Here is a 19,556-nt window from a genome sequence, read left to right as displayed (position 1 = left end):
TATTATAAAACTTTGGTGACTTGTTTAATAAATAGCCAATTTTCCCCTCCCTAACGGCATAAGAAGGAGTTATATCTGTTACACCAAACAACAATCAACATGAGCATAGTCCTTGACCAACAATTCCAAGGGGGGAGAGGGTTTTTTAGTTGTATCCCCCCCCCCCCCCCCTAATATAATTAAGAAAGCTAATATCTTTTTTTCTAATTCATCTCAGAACGGTAGGTGTGACAAACGGTAGATGCGTCAAATGCTAGAACAACAAACGCTAGAGCAACAAACAAACTAAAATAAATAATTAATACATTTTTCCATTGAATTTTAAATTTTACAAAAATCAACTCTTTAAGTTCTGCAAGCCCATAAATAAAAGTAAAATTCATAATGGTCTCAACAAAATGCAGTTCATTGCAGGGATGGAGGGAACATTGGGCTAATTATTACACTAGTCCCTAAAGTGTAAAATAAAGTTTTTTATTCGTTGGCTAACCAACTTTTATGGAATTTTTATTGGTAGTAGCAGAAGGGGTAATTTTGTGTATCATCATGAAGCTAGTAAAAGTGGCTGACTCAGATTATGACGTAAAAAAAATAATCAATAAAAACTACTATATTATTTATCATTGGTCAATTACAGTGTATAATGGCCTCTCATTGGTTAATTTTTTTTTACATCATAATCTGATTCAGCCACTTTTACTAGCTTATATCATCATTATGTTGGGGGTGTACAATAATTTATCGGCCATTGTCTTATCCCTTAAGATCTCTGTGGCATTTGGACATAGTGAAAGATAATTGGATTCATTAAAAAATTGGAAGCTTGATCCCCAAAATTATCTTTTTGAGGGGAAACATTCTTTGTAGCGCATCTGCTCGTTGTCATGATGGTGATAGTTTCGAATCTTGGCCAAACACGGCGTCATAAGCAATGATCTGAGGTTCATACTGCTGCTATGTCAGGTTTGCGACATCAATAATTAGAGGAGGTAAAATGTCTTGGTCCTCATAGGCAATCATTAGGCTAAGGTTTTGTAAATAAAGTTAGTATCCTAATTAGGGTTTAGCGCCTGCAAAGAGGGTCATTTTCTTGCGTAATTCCGTAAAGTTCAGTGTTGAGTTGTTGTTAAATTGAGGGGGGGGGGGGGTATTGTATTATTATCTAAACTTAAACAGTGAGCAAAATGGTCTAAATATTAAGCTAGATTCTTGAAACTTGATTCATAAGCCTAGTCCTATAGGTACTACATCTAAATGGCAAAAAAATCATTTTTTTTATTTTAAGGTTAGGTTAGGTAAAAAAAAAACTGCGGAAATGGGCGAAAATGGGTTATTTAGGCCTTTTTTGGTCTATTTTGATGTAAAAACTTACCTTTAATTGTTTTTTTTCTTAAGTTTTTCCCTTGAATACACTGTATCTTTACACAAAGACATTATTTAAGATGATTCAGCAAGTCGGGACTGACCCCTGCGGGCAAGGTGGGTGGATTGCAGGAGTAAAGTGCATTAAAGGTTTTTTGAGTTTTGGTCCCAAACTTGCTGAATCACCTTAAATAATGTCCTTATAAATAGACATCCAGTATTCAAGGGAAAAACTTAAGAAAAAAACATGGGGGATGTTAATTTATTTATCAGCCATTGCATTGTAGTATTCCTTTTGATCCCTTTTTTAAATATGATGGTATTGTCACTTTATAAATCATATTTATGGTCAAATATTTAAGTGCACTATCAAATTGTACAAGTACATATTTGTATATATTTGAATGGTCAGATTATAATGGACACAGTAAAATAAAGAGTTCCAGACAATTCGCATAGTTTTTGTTTTTGGACGAAATAATTTTAAAGTCAGCGACAAATTCATTTCCAGCATGGCTTCAAAACGGGTCAATATGCAGTGGATAAGAAACCGGTTCTTTGCCACACTAAAAAATCATGTATTGTATTGTATTATATCCAGGTTCATATGAATATAAAAATTTACAATCATAATATTAAAACCAGTTTAGTAGCCCATGACCTCGGCATCTCAGGGCTAACAAAACAGGTTTGAATCTTATGATTGGATATTTTTAAATCCATGGAAAGCTGTTTAAAATACAATGCGATATATACCTATTCTATTTTATTTAAAATTTGCCTCTCATAACTGACATATATTGGGGAATAATGAGGTAAACATTTAATTCATTGCAGAGCTAACAAAATCCAGAGCAATAATGCATATGAAGCAAGTAAACAAGTTCCTCAGAATTTTTCTCATTCTCTTTTTTGTTGGTCTATTTGTATACCAAACTCTGGTTGCTATATGTAAGTAGTTTTAAGTATTAATATATTATACTAAAGTTCATAGTTTGATGTCTTATTTGTGTGTTACAAACAACTGAACTGATTTTTCATGAAGTTTATTAGTGTTCTATGATTTTTTTTACAAGATAATATACCATTAATTTACTTTTTTTTAATTAAATGAATGACAATAGGACACCATCTAAATTTTTGTCATGGAAAGATCAAATAAAACCTTAGAAGCTAAACTAAAAAGTAAAGCTTTATAAACTTACAAATCAAATTTTCTGTTTAGTTTACTAGAACTTCTGTGACTATTATTTGTCAAGCAACTAATATTTCTAAAACTAATTTTATTTTAGTCAAATACTATGAATCTCCTACAATAGTTATAACTTCAACCATTGAGGCTTCTGAACAAACTAGACCTAGGTATTCTTAATGTTATTAGTAGCATAGCCACTTTATAAGTGTTTGTGTCCTTTTGCCTGAAATGTTCTCTATTCTTTTCTACCCCCCCCCCCTCCCTATGTCTCTACCCTCATCACTCCTCTCTTTCTCTCAGAGACTCATCAAGGAGAATAAAAAAGTAAGGTGACATTGGCTGATTCTAAAATAAGTTTTTTTACTTTGTATCTTCTCTTTCTTTTTTCATTTCAATTCGTTTTTGCTTCATTCAAAGTTGGGTGTTAGGTTGTAGTCAAAAGTGATATTAAGGTAAACTGTTCTTAATGATAGACATTTCATATATATGTGCACATTTAGTTATAATTAAGAACATTTTTGACTATATAACAGCATTTGACTACAATCCAACACCCAACTATACAGAATTACATGACCTTCTTTTTCATCATTTTTTATTTATTTTATCCATTCTGCTCTGTAATATAAGTAATGTCCTGTAAATAAGGTAAATTTGTGATTCAATCAAGTCATGCAAATAGTGTTTATAATGATTTATGGCAGCGTCTCTGCAAGTATCTAATGATTTCTCCTGCAAATGCTAAATCAAGTACAGACCCCCCTCCCTTATTTTGAAAAAAATTGAAAATGAGGGTAAAAGGGGTGGGCCTAGATGCGTAATCATGCACTTCAAGATTGGTTCAGAGATGCACCAAAAATAACAACTAAAAGTGTATCCAATCCTGTAGAGGTTATCCAGGTTATATTCAATTATAATTTTTTTAGGATTATTGTCTGCCAGAAAGAGATAATATACAGTGATGCTATGGTTGACATGGGATATATGTATCCTGTTATGGTCATTCTAGGCCAAATTACAGGTACAGTTATTTATCATAATATACCATAAACAGCTTTTCGCAGGTAAAAAAAATGTTAGAACAAAAAGAAACCAGTTTTGTTAATCCCAAAATGCTAACAAAACTGGTTTTAATATTAACACAATACGATATATGATTTTTTAGTGTGGCTGAGAATTGGTACTTATCCACCTGATATTAATCGGTTTTGAATTGATACTGCAAAATATTTTATTATCTACTAATTTGAACAAACTATTCTCTAAATTCTTAAAGGCTGCCACAAATAGACCCAAATTTGAAGCCTTTAGCTTCAATTACAAAAAAGGCTATAGGCATCTTAAAATGAAATTTTAGGGAATCTTTGAAATTTTTCCAGCACTCATATCGCAAATTTTAATATCAAATTACACAACCAAGAAGCAATGTTTTTAGCTTATTTTGGGCAATAAAACGCTTTAAAAATTTGGTTTAATTTCTGTTAACATTTCTGTACCGGTAATAGAAGCAGGATCTAATTCAAACACAAATCTTTAATACAAAGTGAATTATTAAATAATTACATTGACTAAGAATTTTTGTTATTGAAGTTGGAGGCTTCAAATTTGAGTTATTAGGTCTACTTGTGGCAGTCTTTCTGTAATTAAAGTGGTGTATTTTCTGAAGGCTTCCTTTAACTGCCAATTCCCTAGTTAAGCTTTAAATTCTTATTTTATTACCTTAATAGGCAATGACAAGATACTTTCTTGGACAAGTAAATATGACAATGAGACTTGGGATGACGTCAAAAGAAAAGTTAAGGATAATCCTAAATATGCCTCAGGTTAGTTCATATTTTAAAGTCAGCTACATTTAACTTCAATAAAAGGCAAAGACCCTGTACCAACTTTGTATTGGGTCAGCTAATAGCAGGTAAAGCAAAATTTCGGGCAAAGCAAAATGTGAACTTAAATGTTTTTGCTGCTCTTCATGACAATAGTAAAAACTAACCAAAACAATGAACATTACCCAAGAAAGCAAATTTTAATATAAATAATTTTCAACTGCTAGCAAAAGCATCCTTGCTATTGGAACGAGCTAGTTTTCTGGAATATACATCTATACTTATACATTTACTGAATGAAAAATTACATTTTATTTTATGCAATTAAAATATTCAGGTAAGGTTCTGTCTATGGTTTGTTGGTTGGTTGTTCACAGGAAACTATTACATATACCTAAATTGACTAATTCAACAAACTGATCTATTTATATTTGCTCTAGTTGGTGAATATTTTGACTGGTTGAGTGCGGAAATGAATATAAAAAAGCTGAATATTCTTCACAACAAGCTGGAGTGTGGAGAGCTGGAAGTTAATTTCACATCCAAGAGAATTACTCTCATGAGCATGAAGGGAGTCTGTTTTTACTTTGTGGATCCTTACAGGTATTTTCTTTTCAATAAAAGAACGAGGATTAGTAAATTAATTAATACATGTAGTTCAGATCTCAATGTATGAAAATCCAATAATTTTCAAACATCTGCAAAATCTAAACCCCACTAGAAGCGTGGCAGAGCCATTTGATTTTGGTGCGGCTTTATGTGATGATACGGCTCCAGCTCCAGCTCTGGCTCCGACCTAAAATCAAGAAAATCTTGACATATTTTTTTCTTCCAAGTCTATTTTTGACTTTTGAAGGTTTTAAAAGTTCAATTTTTGATAATAATGGACTTGAAAAACTTAAATGGGGCATTTGCACATGAAAAAAACAGAGTTACCAAATTATAATTTATAAAAAATCTCTTTATTTATCTAGTCCGGAGCCGGAGCCGTTATTAAACAAAAATACGGCTCCAGCTCTGGCTCTGACTCCAGCAAAATATGGCCGCTCCACGACTCCCGGCTCCGGCTCCAAAACACTGCCCACTAGAATACAGATAAAAGCCTAATGTTCTCTGTTCCAAAAGTCTATTTTCAAAATAAATTGTATCATTTATAAATTTACATTTATCAATTTGATGTCTTTCTATATGTTTAGAATGAGCCACTACAGAATAAACAACAATGCAATGAGAGGAGAACAATTCTGCACTGTCCCTTACAGGAATTTTTTAATCCAACCTTTGATCTAGATCTTTAATACTCTTTAATGGACAGAAATATATTTATAATTCAGGAGTTGCTCCAGATTATGGAAAGTAATCAAATTATTGGGGTTTATTTTCTTGACTTTTCTCCTCTTTCTTGCACCTGCAGGGGGGCTCTAACCCAGCAGGGCATATTTCCTAACACTGCTGGCAATCATTACCATCTACCTAACCTAAAATATCCTATTAAAAGCTACTGTGAAAATATAATGATCAGTAGCTACAATACAATATATGTCAATCTATACAAAAAAGCCTTACTACAGATGTGACTGAGGGGAGTTGCATTTGAAGAGTAATTAGAATAAAAAATAATATATCCCAGTCCACATTGGTTAAATGACTATTCATATTATGCAATTGAATCCAGGTAAGTATATTCAGTTTACATTCTCAATTATAATTATCATGATTTACAATAATATTCATAATTAAAAAATATTTTTTTCTTAGTATATTGTCAATTTGAAATCCTGCAATAAAAAAATTTATTTCAGTATTTTCTTATAGTATAATAAAAAGAAGACCTGAAAAGACTGGATGTGTAAATTATGAATCTTCAACCGATTATGCAGACTGCATTGAAAAAGTTGTCACTGATAAACTTACAAAAGTTCTAGGTAAAACATTTCTTAAATAATTTTTTGGTATTTTTTTGTTTAAAGAGGAAAAATATTTTATATATATTTGAATTCTCAATTTTCCAGAAATAGAAAATCCCCAAACCAAATCATGGGAATTTAATAAAAATTGATGTAGAATACATGAATATAGAGATTATCACATACACAATAGAATGTTTCTCCCAGCATATATCCACATATTCTTTATCTAGTAAATTAAAATAAGATAAACTTGTAAGTTCAACTTTTCTACTTTTTCTTGGATTTGTTTCCTTACCTTTACCTTTAGATAAAACCTGCCTGATAATACAAAATATCTAAAAAAAAAATTGGATATTAATAAACTTTATTATAAATAAATGATACTGACCAGGATGTATACCCCCATGGATGGAAACAAAACTTAATAGAGACTACAAAATCTGCACAACAATTGACAGAAATAAAACAAGGTCATGTGTTTTTTTTAATATTTTCTATATTTTAGGTTGGCCCTTACATAAATGGAAAGCTAAGATCATAAATTAGTTCAAGTTAGAATCATTTGTCTAATTTGTTTCAACATATAAAAAATATGTCCATCTATGTAGCTTAGATTTTAAAATATAAAATAAATGACTGCTGTTCAAAAATTTTGACCTGAAGGGAAAGGTTAAAAATCATAAATATGTCTTAGTCTGAAGTTTTTTTTGTATCAAAACAAGAAACCATTTCTATAGCTCTTTGGCTCCTTCAGAAGCTTATTATAAATTATTACTTTTCAGGGGTGAGGTTTGGTTTTTTATTACATGACATTCATTGAACCTTAAATCATATAAATATTATCATATGGTTTTCATATCTAAGCAACATCTAAAAGATAACCAACATATTTATTGCACAAACTTTGTCTTTAAATGGTGTTAATCATAATGTGTTGCACTTGTTTTTTGGCCCTCCCTACTCTTACTATTGATGTCATGTGCCTGATGTAGCAGCATCAGATACTATTATTAATATTATTAATTATTGATATCTCTACCATTCCATGATAGTAAGCTGACATCAATCATGCTTATGTCTTGGTTAAGCTAATATAATAAAGGGAAGAGTAGGAGTGGCATGTAACACCTTTTAAACTATCCCCATAATCTCTTCTATTCTATTCTGGTTTATTAGAAATGGTTCTCATCCATACGAAAAAACTATGTCTAGCATCATATAATTATAATAATTACTTTTCTATGAATATAAAAATTTACAACCATAAGATAAAAACTAGTTTTTTAGCCTGTTCCTTCTTAAAAAACTTAATCCTATAATTGTGCATTTTATATCCGCGGATAGCTGTTTATAATACAATGCGAGATATAACTATTATTTTGTCAGGGATGATCTGATTTGGAAATTATATGAGGACACCATGTATATGGGGGATGTAGAGTTAGAAGGACAAACTTGTAAACCCCACTGCACATAAACATATTATGAAGTAAGAATTCAAACAGAAATATCGGATCATGGAAAGTTAACAAAGTAGCGGATTTTGCTGTATTTTCACCATAGCTACTGATAGGTTATTTTAGGTTAGGATAGGTTAGGTTAGATAAATTATTGTTTTGTTATTGGTTATGGTATTACAAACAAACAAAAAATTCCCTAATTTCTAAGTAACTAACATCACAATAATGTAGATCTTAATTTGGTAACTACAAATTAATCAATTATCATTGAAATGATACATTTATTAAATTTATAGTAGATTACAGAAACTGTGAAGCTTTTCTATAATTAGGGTTGGTCCGTCACATGGATAGTTAGCTCTTTTCGTTGATTTAAACAGGTTGGAATTGTCCTATCGATTCCAAACTTTGCATGGTGATTCTTGTAGTAGTTAGGTACAATTTAAGAAAGCGTAGCAACTCTATAATGTCCGTACATCCATTTTCAACATGTTGATTTTTTCACTTTTTAACAACAAATTGTTATATGATCTAATTATCCGATTGATCTGATATTTGGTATACTGACTCCTGGTACAACAAAGTACAATATTATAAGCAAAGTAACTCTATAATCAAGTCCTAAAAATGTAAGTATGATCATTATCCTGCATCAAGCAATTTTTCAACAAATTTACTTACAATTTTGCTACGACTCTTAAACATTTATATTCTGATTATTCTGACACTCTACAAGTGTTAATGCCCTTTTGTCCTACCGTTTCAGAGCTTTGCTTTTATAGATGATGTCATCCTTGTTCCTTGTCTAAATTTTCCCTTTTGTATCCAGGTAAAAAAGAGATCTGATGAAAAAGTGCACACCAGTCATAGTTTCATCATGCTTGAATTCCAGGATAAAGTTCAGTATGAGGAGGAGGTAAAGTGCAAGTTTTACTAGTGCAACTTTGCAAGTCAGGGATCTAAAGAGATAAGACAATAGTTGATTAATTGATGTACATCCTAATGATGTCACACAAAATAACCCCTTCTGTAGATTATAAATAATAGTTGAAATGTTTGAACACCCAACTAAACACCAACGAATCAATATTCAATAAAAGTCTCCAAGTATGTTGAGAAAACATTATTATAAGACTTTGGGGACTAGTATAATAAACAGCTCAATGTCCCCTCCCTCCCTGGCTAATGTTGCTAATTTTAAAAGTCTAAAAGTCATTCTTCACTCCGGTTCTTTGAGAGAATATTTTAGAATTAGTGACAAAGTTATGTGTATGTTGTTTTCAAAAAATAAATAAATTTTATCCAGGACAGGAGTAGGCTTCTAAATCTTGTGATACATGATTATTTTAGGTTAGTTCATATGATGGATTTAGCCTGACTGTTGAGATAGGATCATCCCTGGGTCTGTGGATTGGACTTTCAGCTCTGGCTATTTATGATTTCTTTATCATTGCTACACTTCAAATTAAATCACTGTACAAAAAAAGTTAGAAATTCAATAATAACAGATTAATAGATTAAGTCTTAATTTATCTGTATTTTAAAAGGAAGTATTTTAAATCAACATAATTTAGTGTGCGGTGCAAGACCTATGTAAACTAGGCTATCAAGTGCAAATTGTAGAATAGTTTCACTCTTACTTACAGACAATAACAGTCATGGAGCTGCTCCACTACTTAAGTCACAAACACAGTAGTTTCAAGTATTTACAAGTTTATTTAACAAAAGTTTACTAAATACTAAAAACATTAAAATATACAGCTTTAAAGAATAGTTTGCAAGGCATAAAAGTCCTGCTTAACCCTCTAATGACAGAAGTTATGGTGGGTTGAGCAGGAGAACTTGGCAGATTCCTTTAATTTTGTATTGTATATAGTATACATCTTTAAGGACTATACATTAAGAGTGAGAGTACCTGACCTATATTTCAGGTCTGACCACTATAATAACTTTCTTACTTTCGTAATTATACAAATTTAATAAATAAAAGTAACTTGTTTAATTTTATTAATTATTCAGTTTTAAAAGATGTTTATTACTTAGAATAAATAACAGTTTTATTTTTTCATTTTAGGGAGATAAAAGAAGTATATCTTTAAATCTGTTGCAAAGTACTTGTCTTAGACTTTTTCTAAATTAATATTTATATCTTTTACACAAAATAAACAGCAAAGCTTCTTATAGGTCCAGGGAAGTGTTGTATCTTCTTTTGGGGAGGGAATGTTTTAATTTTTCTTTTTTTGATTTGGACTTTTATTTTTATTCGTTACTAGAGAGAAGAAATAAACCTCTGAAAGAAAGGTTGTAAAAAATTTTAAATCATACCCTTTGCAATAGTCCTATAAAAACAGATATATACAAACATAACCAGCCATACTAGAAAAACATGAATATCATGAATATTACAGACATTTCTCCAGGAAAACTAAAATAAAAGGAGTGTGTATAAAATAGCACTATCAATAAAAAAAAAAATCTGGTTGATATTAATAAAACAATTATTACTGTTTTATTACCAAAACAATATTTATTACAATTATATGATTTACATTAAATTATTTCAAAATTTTGATAGTTTTACTTTATTTTTGTTTTACTATTTAATTGCACATACATTTGTTAATAAGCCAAAATAAAACACTTTTCAGACCATTATCAGCTATACATCTTAATTTCATTTTTATCTAAATAACTTCATAGGGTAAAAACTTAATGAATTATTTTTAAATGTTTAGGCAATTTGGTTTCAGATATAAGTCTTTGACGGGGGGGATGGATAAGGAATAAATCAAAAAATAGTTTGAAAAAAAACTTCAAGGCTATAAAACAGCAAATAGGAAAATAGACCATTAAAGGAATATTCTATAATTTGTTTTGATACCCTGTGAATAGCTAATTGGGGCAGAATTCTCCTTCAATGCTCAATGTTGGATATTAGGCTAAGTAACATCCATCAGACAACCAACCCTTTGATTGCACGATTAAACTCTGTTTATGGTTCAAAACACCTGACATAGCAGCAGTGTGGGAACCATTTTTAACCTCTTTAGTTATGAGGCGATTTCAGGCCAAGATTCATATCTATCATCTCTCCGTCGTTGAGCGGATACGCTACGGGTTGAACCACAGTCACAGGTTTATAGTATATAGCTAGAAAACAGAACCAGAGTCCCAAGCTGCTTCCAACATCAATGATGTACTTGAACACATTATAGGTTGGTTCCTTCTCCTTTACAATCACTTTTGGATCAAATAAAACATGAACAAAACTAGAAGAAAATATAATTTTCTTACTTCCCTTTTCATTTACAATATAAGTTGTTTGTTTACATGATTGTCTGCATTCCTCTTCAAATCTGATAGAAGGGTTGGGCCAGATTCATATTTGGCTGGATAGACGGTATCCAGCTGATTTATAATACTGGATATCCTACAGATATCTAGATATGCCAGATATTGAAGCAGCAAAAAAAGTTTTTTTTTTACATAAAATGGTGTTTTATTATAAAAAAAAAGGTTAAAGCTTGAAAATATCCGGCCCAATCCTACCTGATATTACTCAATATACCAACCATGTCTATGTAGTTGGTCTTAAAATCATTCCATAATGGCCCAAAAAAGGAGGAAGAATCAGAGTAGGTTTTGTCACATTGATTGTTATTTGTCAGCCATGGTGGCACACAACTAATATTATTGATACTAAACTCATCTTGAATTTTATCATCAACACATTTCTCAAATTTCTTCTGTGACATTCTCTTCTCTGCATTCCCACAGGTGTTACTTTCCTCAATCTTGACATTAATAAAATGCTCAGTTCCTAGTTTGGTAAACACTTTACTACCTACATGCAGGGATATATTGATGGGACAATGGGCAATTAATTAGATTTAAGAGAATTCAAGGAAAGGCCATGAAAACAAGATTTATCCAGAAATTTGAAGAAAATAGTTAGTTAGTGCAATGTTTATCTAATTTAGAAAATTCTAAATCACTATGTTTTCTGCTAGAAATTGTGTTGATTATTTTCAGTGATTTTTGTCTACTAGGATCAAAAAAAGTACTAGTCCCCAAAGTCTTTAAAATTAGCCAAAATAAGAAAAGTTGCATTAGTTCTAGTACCAGCTAAAAAAAATGAATTTTAGATCCATTGTACCATCCCTATTTCCCTGACCTATATGAGATTCCACACTGGGCATGAAATAGCTTCTGTAATGTCTGTCTGTGATCCACACTCTGGCTTCATCAGGATTGTTATTAACCAATGTAAACTTTTGAGTGTTATCAAATAGTGCAGTTTCTTTGCAAAGGCCATATCCTGGTAAGAATTCTGAACTATTCTTGAATTTTGCTCCAACTATATCCAACTCTCTAACTTTATCCAAATTAAACACTTGTGTTTTGAGCTCATCAAATGTCAGATTCTTGTGTGCTCCCCAGGAGGTACACCATACTGGATCACATTTAAATTGACCCATAAGCATAAGTTCAAGCCGACCAAAGTACCCGAGTTCCACGAGACGCGTGTCATTAGTCTGATTTGTAGGACAGATTGTCACAAGTGGAAAATCATCAACAGTGACATCTCTTTCATAACTAGATTCCACTGTACCTGGGCTCATCAAGTTCTTGTTTGCTGTGTTTAATTGGTGACAGAACATGATAAATGATATGGAAAAGACAATAATTCTAAAAAAATGAAAGATATTCATTTTGTTTCTCAACATGAGGTCTTTTTGAAAACAATTGATATATTTTTAAGTTGCTTGCTCAATACACAGAAGCAGACTGCAGTAAAACTTTTCTTTTAAACTTTTTTTAAAAAAATTAATTCTGAGTGAGGCATGTGAAAGATTGTAGGTTATTAAATTTTTCATCTGATTATCAAATTTAAGCATTTTCATATTTATAATATGTCAAGTATCAGATGAATGGTATCAATTTAATTCTTATTTTAAAAACCTCTGAAAATTTAAGATTATATAGTAATATAAATAGTAAATATTTTATTACATTATTTAATAATAGTAGCCTTGTTTACAAAAGAAACAGAGTTTTGTCGTGTTTTCACAGTAGCTTTTCTCCTCTTTCAAATCTTACCCCTCCAGGGCCAATTTCCTAGCATTGTGAGGCAATAATTAATTTTTAACTAATTAAATTAAACGAATCTACAAGGACGTCCAAGGGGGGGGGGTAAAGGGGTGATTACCCCCCCCCCCACCCCCCAAATATTTTTCATTTTACACCCACCATTTAAAATTTATGGGGTGCGCGCATTTTTACTCCTAAATATTTAATAGCATTTCATTATTAGGTAGGTACCATTTTACATTATTAAATTACCCTCCCCATAAATTTATCCCAGGGGTAAATTTTTTTTGGGGGGGGGTAAAAAAAATTTACTCCTGCCAACAGATTTCAGGGGGGTAATTAACCCCCTCCCAGCAAATTTTACCCTAATTTCAACATGCTTCGCGCACCATTTTATCCCCCCCCCCCGAAAAAAAAAAATTAAAAAGCTTGGACGCCCCTGCTAATCTAACAAAAGTTACTGTGAAAATAATACAAAACCTGCTCCTTTTTTCTTTCCATGATCCAAAATTTTAGGTCAACCTAGGTTCAGGTTGAACAATTTCATAGAGGTATTTGTTGGTTGTTATTGTTTAGTTTGATATCTAAAAGTTAAAACCCATGAATGTGGCGTAATTCTTAGTGTCATGAAGGATTTAAACCTGGCCCGACACTGTGTCATAACTAAAAATTTTAAAAAATGGATCCTACTTCTGCTATGTCAGGTGCGTGACATAAATAGTTAGCTCATGTTACTCATTACCATGCACATTCTCAGACAAAGGTCGTGCATTCTTCAAAGGGGTTTGTTGTTTGTAGGACATTTAACCGCGTAAGCATGCACATCAGTAGCAAGATTTGGTTCAGAGATACACAAAAATAACACCTCCCTTCCTCTAGAGGTCATACAGGTTTGGTTATTTGTGAACTGGGATAGGGAAGAATATTTTTTTTGGAATAATATTATTCTTGTTTTGGAGAATAAATAATTTAAAATGTTGCTCTGGAATATACCAGGGATCTAAAGGGATAAGACAATGGCCGATAATTGATGTACATAATGATACATAAATTTACCCCTTCTGTATATTACACTTAGTGATTTAAACATTTGGACCCTGAAGTAAATGCAACAAGTAATCAAAATTAAATTAACAAAAGTCTCCAAGATTGATGAGCTATTAAATAAGAAATTAAATATGACTTTGTGAACTAATGTAATAAACACAACAATGTCCCCTCCCTCCCAGGAAAATTGCAGATCTAGCACACACACCCGGGATTGAAAGGGATAAGACAATGACCAATAAATTGATCATACACAAAATTGTAGATTAAATTTAGTTGTTGAAACATTTAAACACTCAACTTATTGAATCAACCAATAAAATTCAAAAGTCTTCAAATATCAGCCAAACAAATATAACTTTAGGGACTATTGTAATAAACAGCTCATTGTCCCCTCCCTCTCTGCAAAACACATCTCAATACTAAGATAGCAAATTAATTAAATTCTTCCTTGATACATTTCTATTATCTTTTTTTGAAAAATTTTCTTGTTTTTAAATATTAGTCAAGTTAAAGGTAGTTATATATTCATAAACATAACAAACTTGGAGCAGAATAATAAATTACATTTTAAATCATTTATTATATAGTGGTGAAGCGGCACAATTTAGATGATTAGAAAAGGGAGGGGAAAGAATAAAAAAAATGTCCAGTCTAGATATCTTAAGATGATTAGACAGACAAGAAGAAAATAGATGTATATATATATATTAAAGTCTAGATATCTTAAGATATCTTAAAAAATATGCAAGCTATCCTTAGTTTGAAAATGTCGTTAAAAGTGCTTCTACTTATATCATATTAGGTTAATATGTCACATCTGTCAAATCAAAAGGGATTAAGAGATTAAAAGGGGAGGGGTAGGAGGAACGGTTATGAGAGCATAATTGAATGATCATGATTGAATCGTAATTAAAGCAAAAATAAAATTGGTTATTTATTCTTTAAACAAGGATGACAACATCCATAAGTAGCGAAGCACAAAAAATAAAATCATAGATGGTAATACATACAAGTAGATTTAATAGTGTATTTAATAATTGATTTATTAGAGAAAATAAACACGAAACCCTGTTCTATTTTGTATAATGTTGACAATCAAAGTAAATAACATAAAAGATGCTCATAACAATGGGAAAAATTATTTTGATACTGATATCCAAAAAAAGTTTTAAGATTAGGAAAAAGATATGGAAAAATTTAAAAATAGCCAAAAACCTGCAAAAAGGACCGTCATGGTTGTTTTCTTTAAACAACAGGAAATGTAATTTAGATATGTATAACTGAAAAAATTTTGGAAATCGTACCATAAACACCAAAGATAAGGAGAAAAATGTGAAAAATAAAAAAAAATAGCCTTAAACCTGCTGAGAGACAGTCTGACCGTCATAGTTGTTTTCTTAAAAGGACAGGAAATTTAATTTTGATATCTATAACTAAAAAAATTTTGGAAATCAGACCATAAACACCAAAGATACGGAGAAAAATGTGAAAAATACAAAAATAGCCTAAAACCTGCTTAAAGGCAGTCTGACCGTCATAGTTGGTTTCTTTAAAAGACTGAAAATTTAATTTAGATTTCTATAACCGAAAAAATTTTGAAAATCGCACCATAAACACAGAAGATATTGAGAAAAATGTGAAAAATACAAAAATAGCCTAAAACCTGCTAAAAAGTGGTCCTACCGTCATCGATGTTTTATACTTAATTGTGCTCCTCGATGATGGGAATGTTGTCAAAAAATTTCAGCATTCTATCTTTTATAGGAGCTGAGTAAATCCCATTTCCCCCATAGCGTTACGGACTGACGGACTGACGGACGGACAAAGTGAATTATAGAGTAGCTTCGCTACTAAAAAGCATTGTTGAATTAGATTCTAAATGTAATTATTAGAATATTTGATTGAGCATGCTATAATGTTGTTTTCAAGTAAAAAGAAGAATTTAATTGGACGTTATAGCCCTAAATTCTACAAGAATAAAGCAACACACATACATTTGAATTCTTTAAGCTCTAAAAAGCGCTATTGTTTTAAGAGAAATTAAAAAACACCTTTTATAAAATTGATCCATTTTTTTATAGAGATTAAGAATATATAATTATTTCTTTCATACTCCTACTGGTTCCCAAAACCGGAAAACGCAGTTTTATTTGAAACACCTTGTATATATATTAAAGTCTAGATATCTTAAGATGATTAGACAGACAAGAAGATAATAGATGTATATACACGGTGTTTCAAAAAAACTGCGTTTTCCGGTTTTGGGAAACAACCAGAAGGAATATGAAAAAAAGGATAATAGGTCCATATTCTATGTAAAAATGTACATCAGATTTACTTAAGGTGTTTTTTGATATCTCAAAAAATGAGGCTGTACTTATTGGTACATGTAGGGGAAAAATGCTTGATGTTGAATATGGATATCAATTAGATTGAAATAACTTGTATATTTTGCAACATATTGTTTCAAAAGTACAACATCAAAGTAGTAAAAGCTTAAATCAATGTCCCCATATGAAATTTTTTTACATATTTTCTTTTTTGGCTCCATGCAAAGACCTTTTTAGGTTCTTCAGAATTTAGTTTTTTCTATTTCTCTATGACAAAGTCATTTTTAGAAAAAAATCTCTATTAATACTGTGTGCATTGACAAATAAAACAAGTCACTTTTTATTTCATTTCAATATCTTTAAAAATAAGCAAGTTATCATGGTTTGAAATTGTTCGTAAAAAGTGCGTTTTCATTAATTACTCATGTTTTATAAGATGATCTCTTATAATCTGTCAATCAAATTAAGAGATTAAGGGGGGAGGGGCGAGGAACGAATATGAACAATTTTAATACTAAGAATTAAAATCCAAGCAAAAAGAATATTGATTTTTTATTTAAAAAAAGGCATTTTAAATTAAGTTTTAAATGTAATTATTAGATTATTTTGAAGTTTATGTTATAATGTTGTTTTCAAGTAAAAAAAAGGATTAAATTCAACGTTATAGTGTGGTAGGCGACATCATACGGACAAGCCTTTCATAGAGTTGCTATGCTTCAGCTTATCAAATCACAACCCAGCGCTAATCCTAGTTTATCACCATTCCACCCGGCCCCTTCTGGGCCTTGCCGACACCTCACAAGCAGCGGTCAAATTGGACATCTCTGATAGTGGGAGGGGCGCGGCCCCTCTCAACCCCAAGCCCCCAGTCACCTGTCTTGCCGGGAGATGTCTACCTTCCCCTTGCTGAAGCTTACACCACAAATATTCACCGAAATGGGGGCTCCGCCCCCATCTCCCCACACCCCCTTCTACCTAACCTATTTTATCATCTATTTGTGTATATAAAGTAGTAATCCTATTGTAAATGTATTCAGTTTAAAATATATCTCTTTAGTAGCAACTACTGTTAGTTATTCATTGATAGAATCTTTAAGGCTAGGGGCTCGTTTGAATCGAACTCGCGATTGTAGGGTTGAAATGCTTCACCCTACCACAATTTGGTGTCAGCTGTGAGATCGAGCCCTGCTAAAACTAGCCAATTCTATCTCTGATTGGACCCTTTTGCAAGTAAGGGGACAGTCAGCCGCCAACTAAGAAGCCAACTGACCCGAGAGACGGCCTTTTTAGGTCAATTTTCCATCACTTTGAACGCATTACGTAGGCATCTGGCCTACTACAGGCAGATTTGGCCTGCTAGAATTTGGCATGTGTAGCTGGGACAAGCCCCAGGACACCCAGGCCAAACCTACGAGACGGACAGCTGCGTAGCCAGAGAAGGCAATGTGTGGCTGCGAAGCTCCAGCACACAAGTAAGGCCTACCAACTGCGATGGATAGCCGAATTCGAACCCAAGGCGCGGCAGGACGGGACATTCCCTGCCGCCACCTCTCTGGATTCGAACCCACGGCACTGCAGGACGGGACATTCCCTGCCGCCACCTCTCTGGATTCGAACCCACGGCGCTGCAGGACGGGACATTCCCTGCCGCCACCTCTCTGGATTCGAACCCACGGCGCTGCAGGACGGGACATTCCCTGCCGCCACCCCTCCGGATTCGAACCCACGGCGCTGCAGGACGGGACATTCCCTGCCGCCACCACCTGGATTCGAACCCGCGGCGCTGCAGGACGGGACATTCCCTGCCGCCACCACTCCAGATACGAACCACCGGCGCTAGCAGGACGGGTATTCCCTGCCGCCGCTGCTTCTAACCCCAACCGTGTCGCTGGAACCAGCCCAGGACACAACCTACCGGCGCTTGCAGGACGAGCATTCCCTGCTGCCACCGCTTCCAGAATCACCTCTTAGAGCTCCAAGTGATAAATATATATAAGTGTTCCCAACTGTCAACCAAGTTATAAAGTATTAATTGTTGACCTAGTGAATTAAAAAGCTCAAGTGATTCGAAACTCAATTGTAAACCACCCCCAGAGGTTTGCACTCACTATGGTAGGCGAGAGCACCATAGCTGCGGCCCGACCGCCGCCGAAGTTCTGCCCGACACCGGCAGAACAGGAGGCCCCCTTGTCCAATGGCCAGGACCTCCACTTCCCCTGCCATATCAGGGTGAGGTTCCCCACTCACGACCCTGCCCAGCACGTACAGGTTGATGCCATGGTTGATTCTGGCAACCATTTACCAGGGTCTGCTGTTATTTCTGAGTCCCTCATGCACGCAATGGGCGTGCAGAGGATGTTGATTCCGGACAACACCCAAATCCTGACCGCTAATGAGGAAGGGCAGCCCCTCCAGGTAATTGGGAAATTACATGAGTTGTATATGGCAGTTAGTCATACTCTCATACTTCACCTATACCATGTGACCGTGGAACGGAATCTCTCGCATCCACTACCCTTAGGGGGGTACTTCTTGCGTGAATTTGGAACTAGGCTTTGTTTCGACATGCAAACCCCCTGTCTGTGGGTGCGTGGGGAGTTCATCCCCCTCCACGGCGTCCCTGTGGACCGGGAGACCGCCGAGAGAGAGTTAAGCTACGAGGGGCCGCTGCCAGGCCCCCTGCCGGAGCAGCCGCGCGTAGTCGAGAGAGGGACACACTGGGTGGATACCGCTCTGAACGCCCACAAGGGGACCAACCTGCTAGCCATGGGAGTGCCCCCAGTGCCCCTGGTGCCCCTGGAGAGCCTGCCAACGACGTTCCCCGAGATTTCCAGCCCTCCAGAGGCCATTTTCTCTGCAGATACATTTGTCAACGGCCAGCCATGTCCACCTGGCCCCATCATGGCTGTACCCGTTGAACTGGTGGGGCACCGCACTAAAGACGCCATCCAGCTGTCTGCCCCAGAACAGAGGTTTGGGGAGTACCTTGTCATCCCAGAAGGCCTGTATGCGCACCGGCCTGGCTCCGCCAACATGTTCCGAGTACTGGTGGTCAATGAGGGGGAGATGCCTCTCCTGCTGGACGCCGGCCTCCCCGTGGCAGGGGAGCTGGTGAAGCCTGACATCCTGGAGGTCTCCGATGAACCTCCCCCTTGCCTCCACTCCATTCAAGAACCTTTTGAACCCCTAGATATGCAGCAGCTGTGGGCAGACCTTGAGCTGGAGGAGAACGAGTTCCTGCGCAAGGACCCTCTGCTCAAGAAGGAGGTTTGGACTATGATATCAGAGTACAGAGACGTATTCTCGAACTCTACCCCAGGCTGCACCGATGTAGT

The 19,556-nt window shown here is 34.3% G+C and overlaps 1 protein-coding gene and 1 long non-coding RNA gene across 3 annotated transcripts; both read left to right on the top strand.

The window, feature by feature from the left end:
- Positions 1–2,203: 2,203 nt before the first annotated feature.
- Positions 2,204–5,670, top strand: LOC145325613 (uncharacterized). The gene is made up of 6 exons (XM_080168576.1): positions 2,204–2,313; positions 2,655–2,724; positions 3,484–3,578; positions 4,285–4,380; positions 4,821–4,983; positions 5,577–5,670. Exons 1-6 carry the CDS (start codon positions 2,223–2,225, stop codon positions 5,668–5,670), a joined length of 609 nt encoding a protein of 202 aa, XP_080024702.1. The 5' UTR covers positions 2,204–2,222.
- A 522-nt stretch (positions 5,671–6,192) lies between these two features.
- On the top strand, positions 6,193–9,261 carry LOC145325379 (uncharacterized). 2 transcript variants are annotated; one of them, XR_013881459.1, is made up of 5 exons: positions 6,193–6,305; positions 6,682–6,760; positions 7,677–7,779; positions 8,580–8,666; positions 9,101–9,261. It is a non-coding gene; the product is annotated as an uncharacterized LOC145325379 (long non-coding RNA). The 2 variants fall into 2 exon arrangements; XR_013881460.1 differs by lacking the exons at positions 6,193–6,305; positions 6,682–6,760 and having other exon boundaries at positions 7,634–7,779.
- Positions 9,262–19,556: the final 10,295 nt, after the last annotated feature.

The sequence above is a fragment of the Acartia tonsa genome, chromosome 8 (assembly GCF_053477335.1).
Source record: "Acartia tonsa isolate MP-2025a chromosome 8, ASM5347733v1, whole genome shotgun sequence".
NCBI classification, from domain to species: domain Eukaryota; kingdom Metazoa; phylum Arthropoda; class Copepoda; order Calanoida; family Acartiidae; genus Acartia; species Acartia tonsa.
Note: the sequence above shows the minus strand (reverse complement) of the source record. Positions and strands in the feature narration are given on the sequence as shown.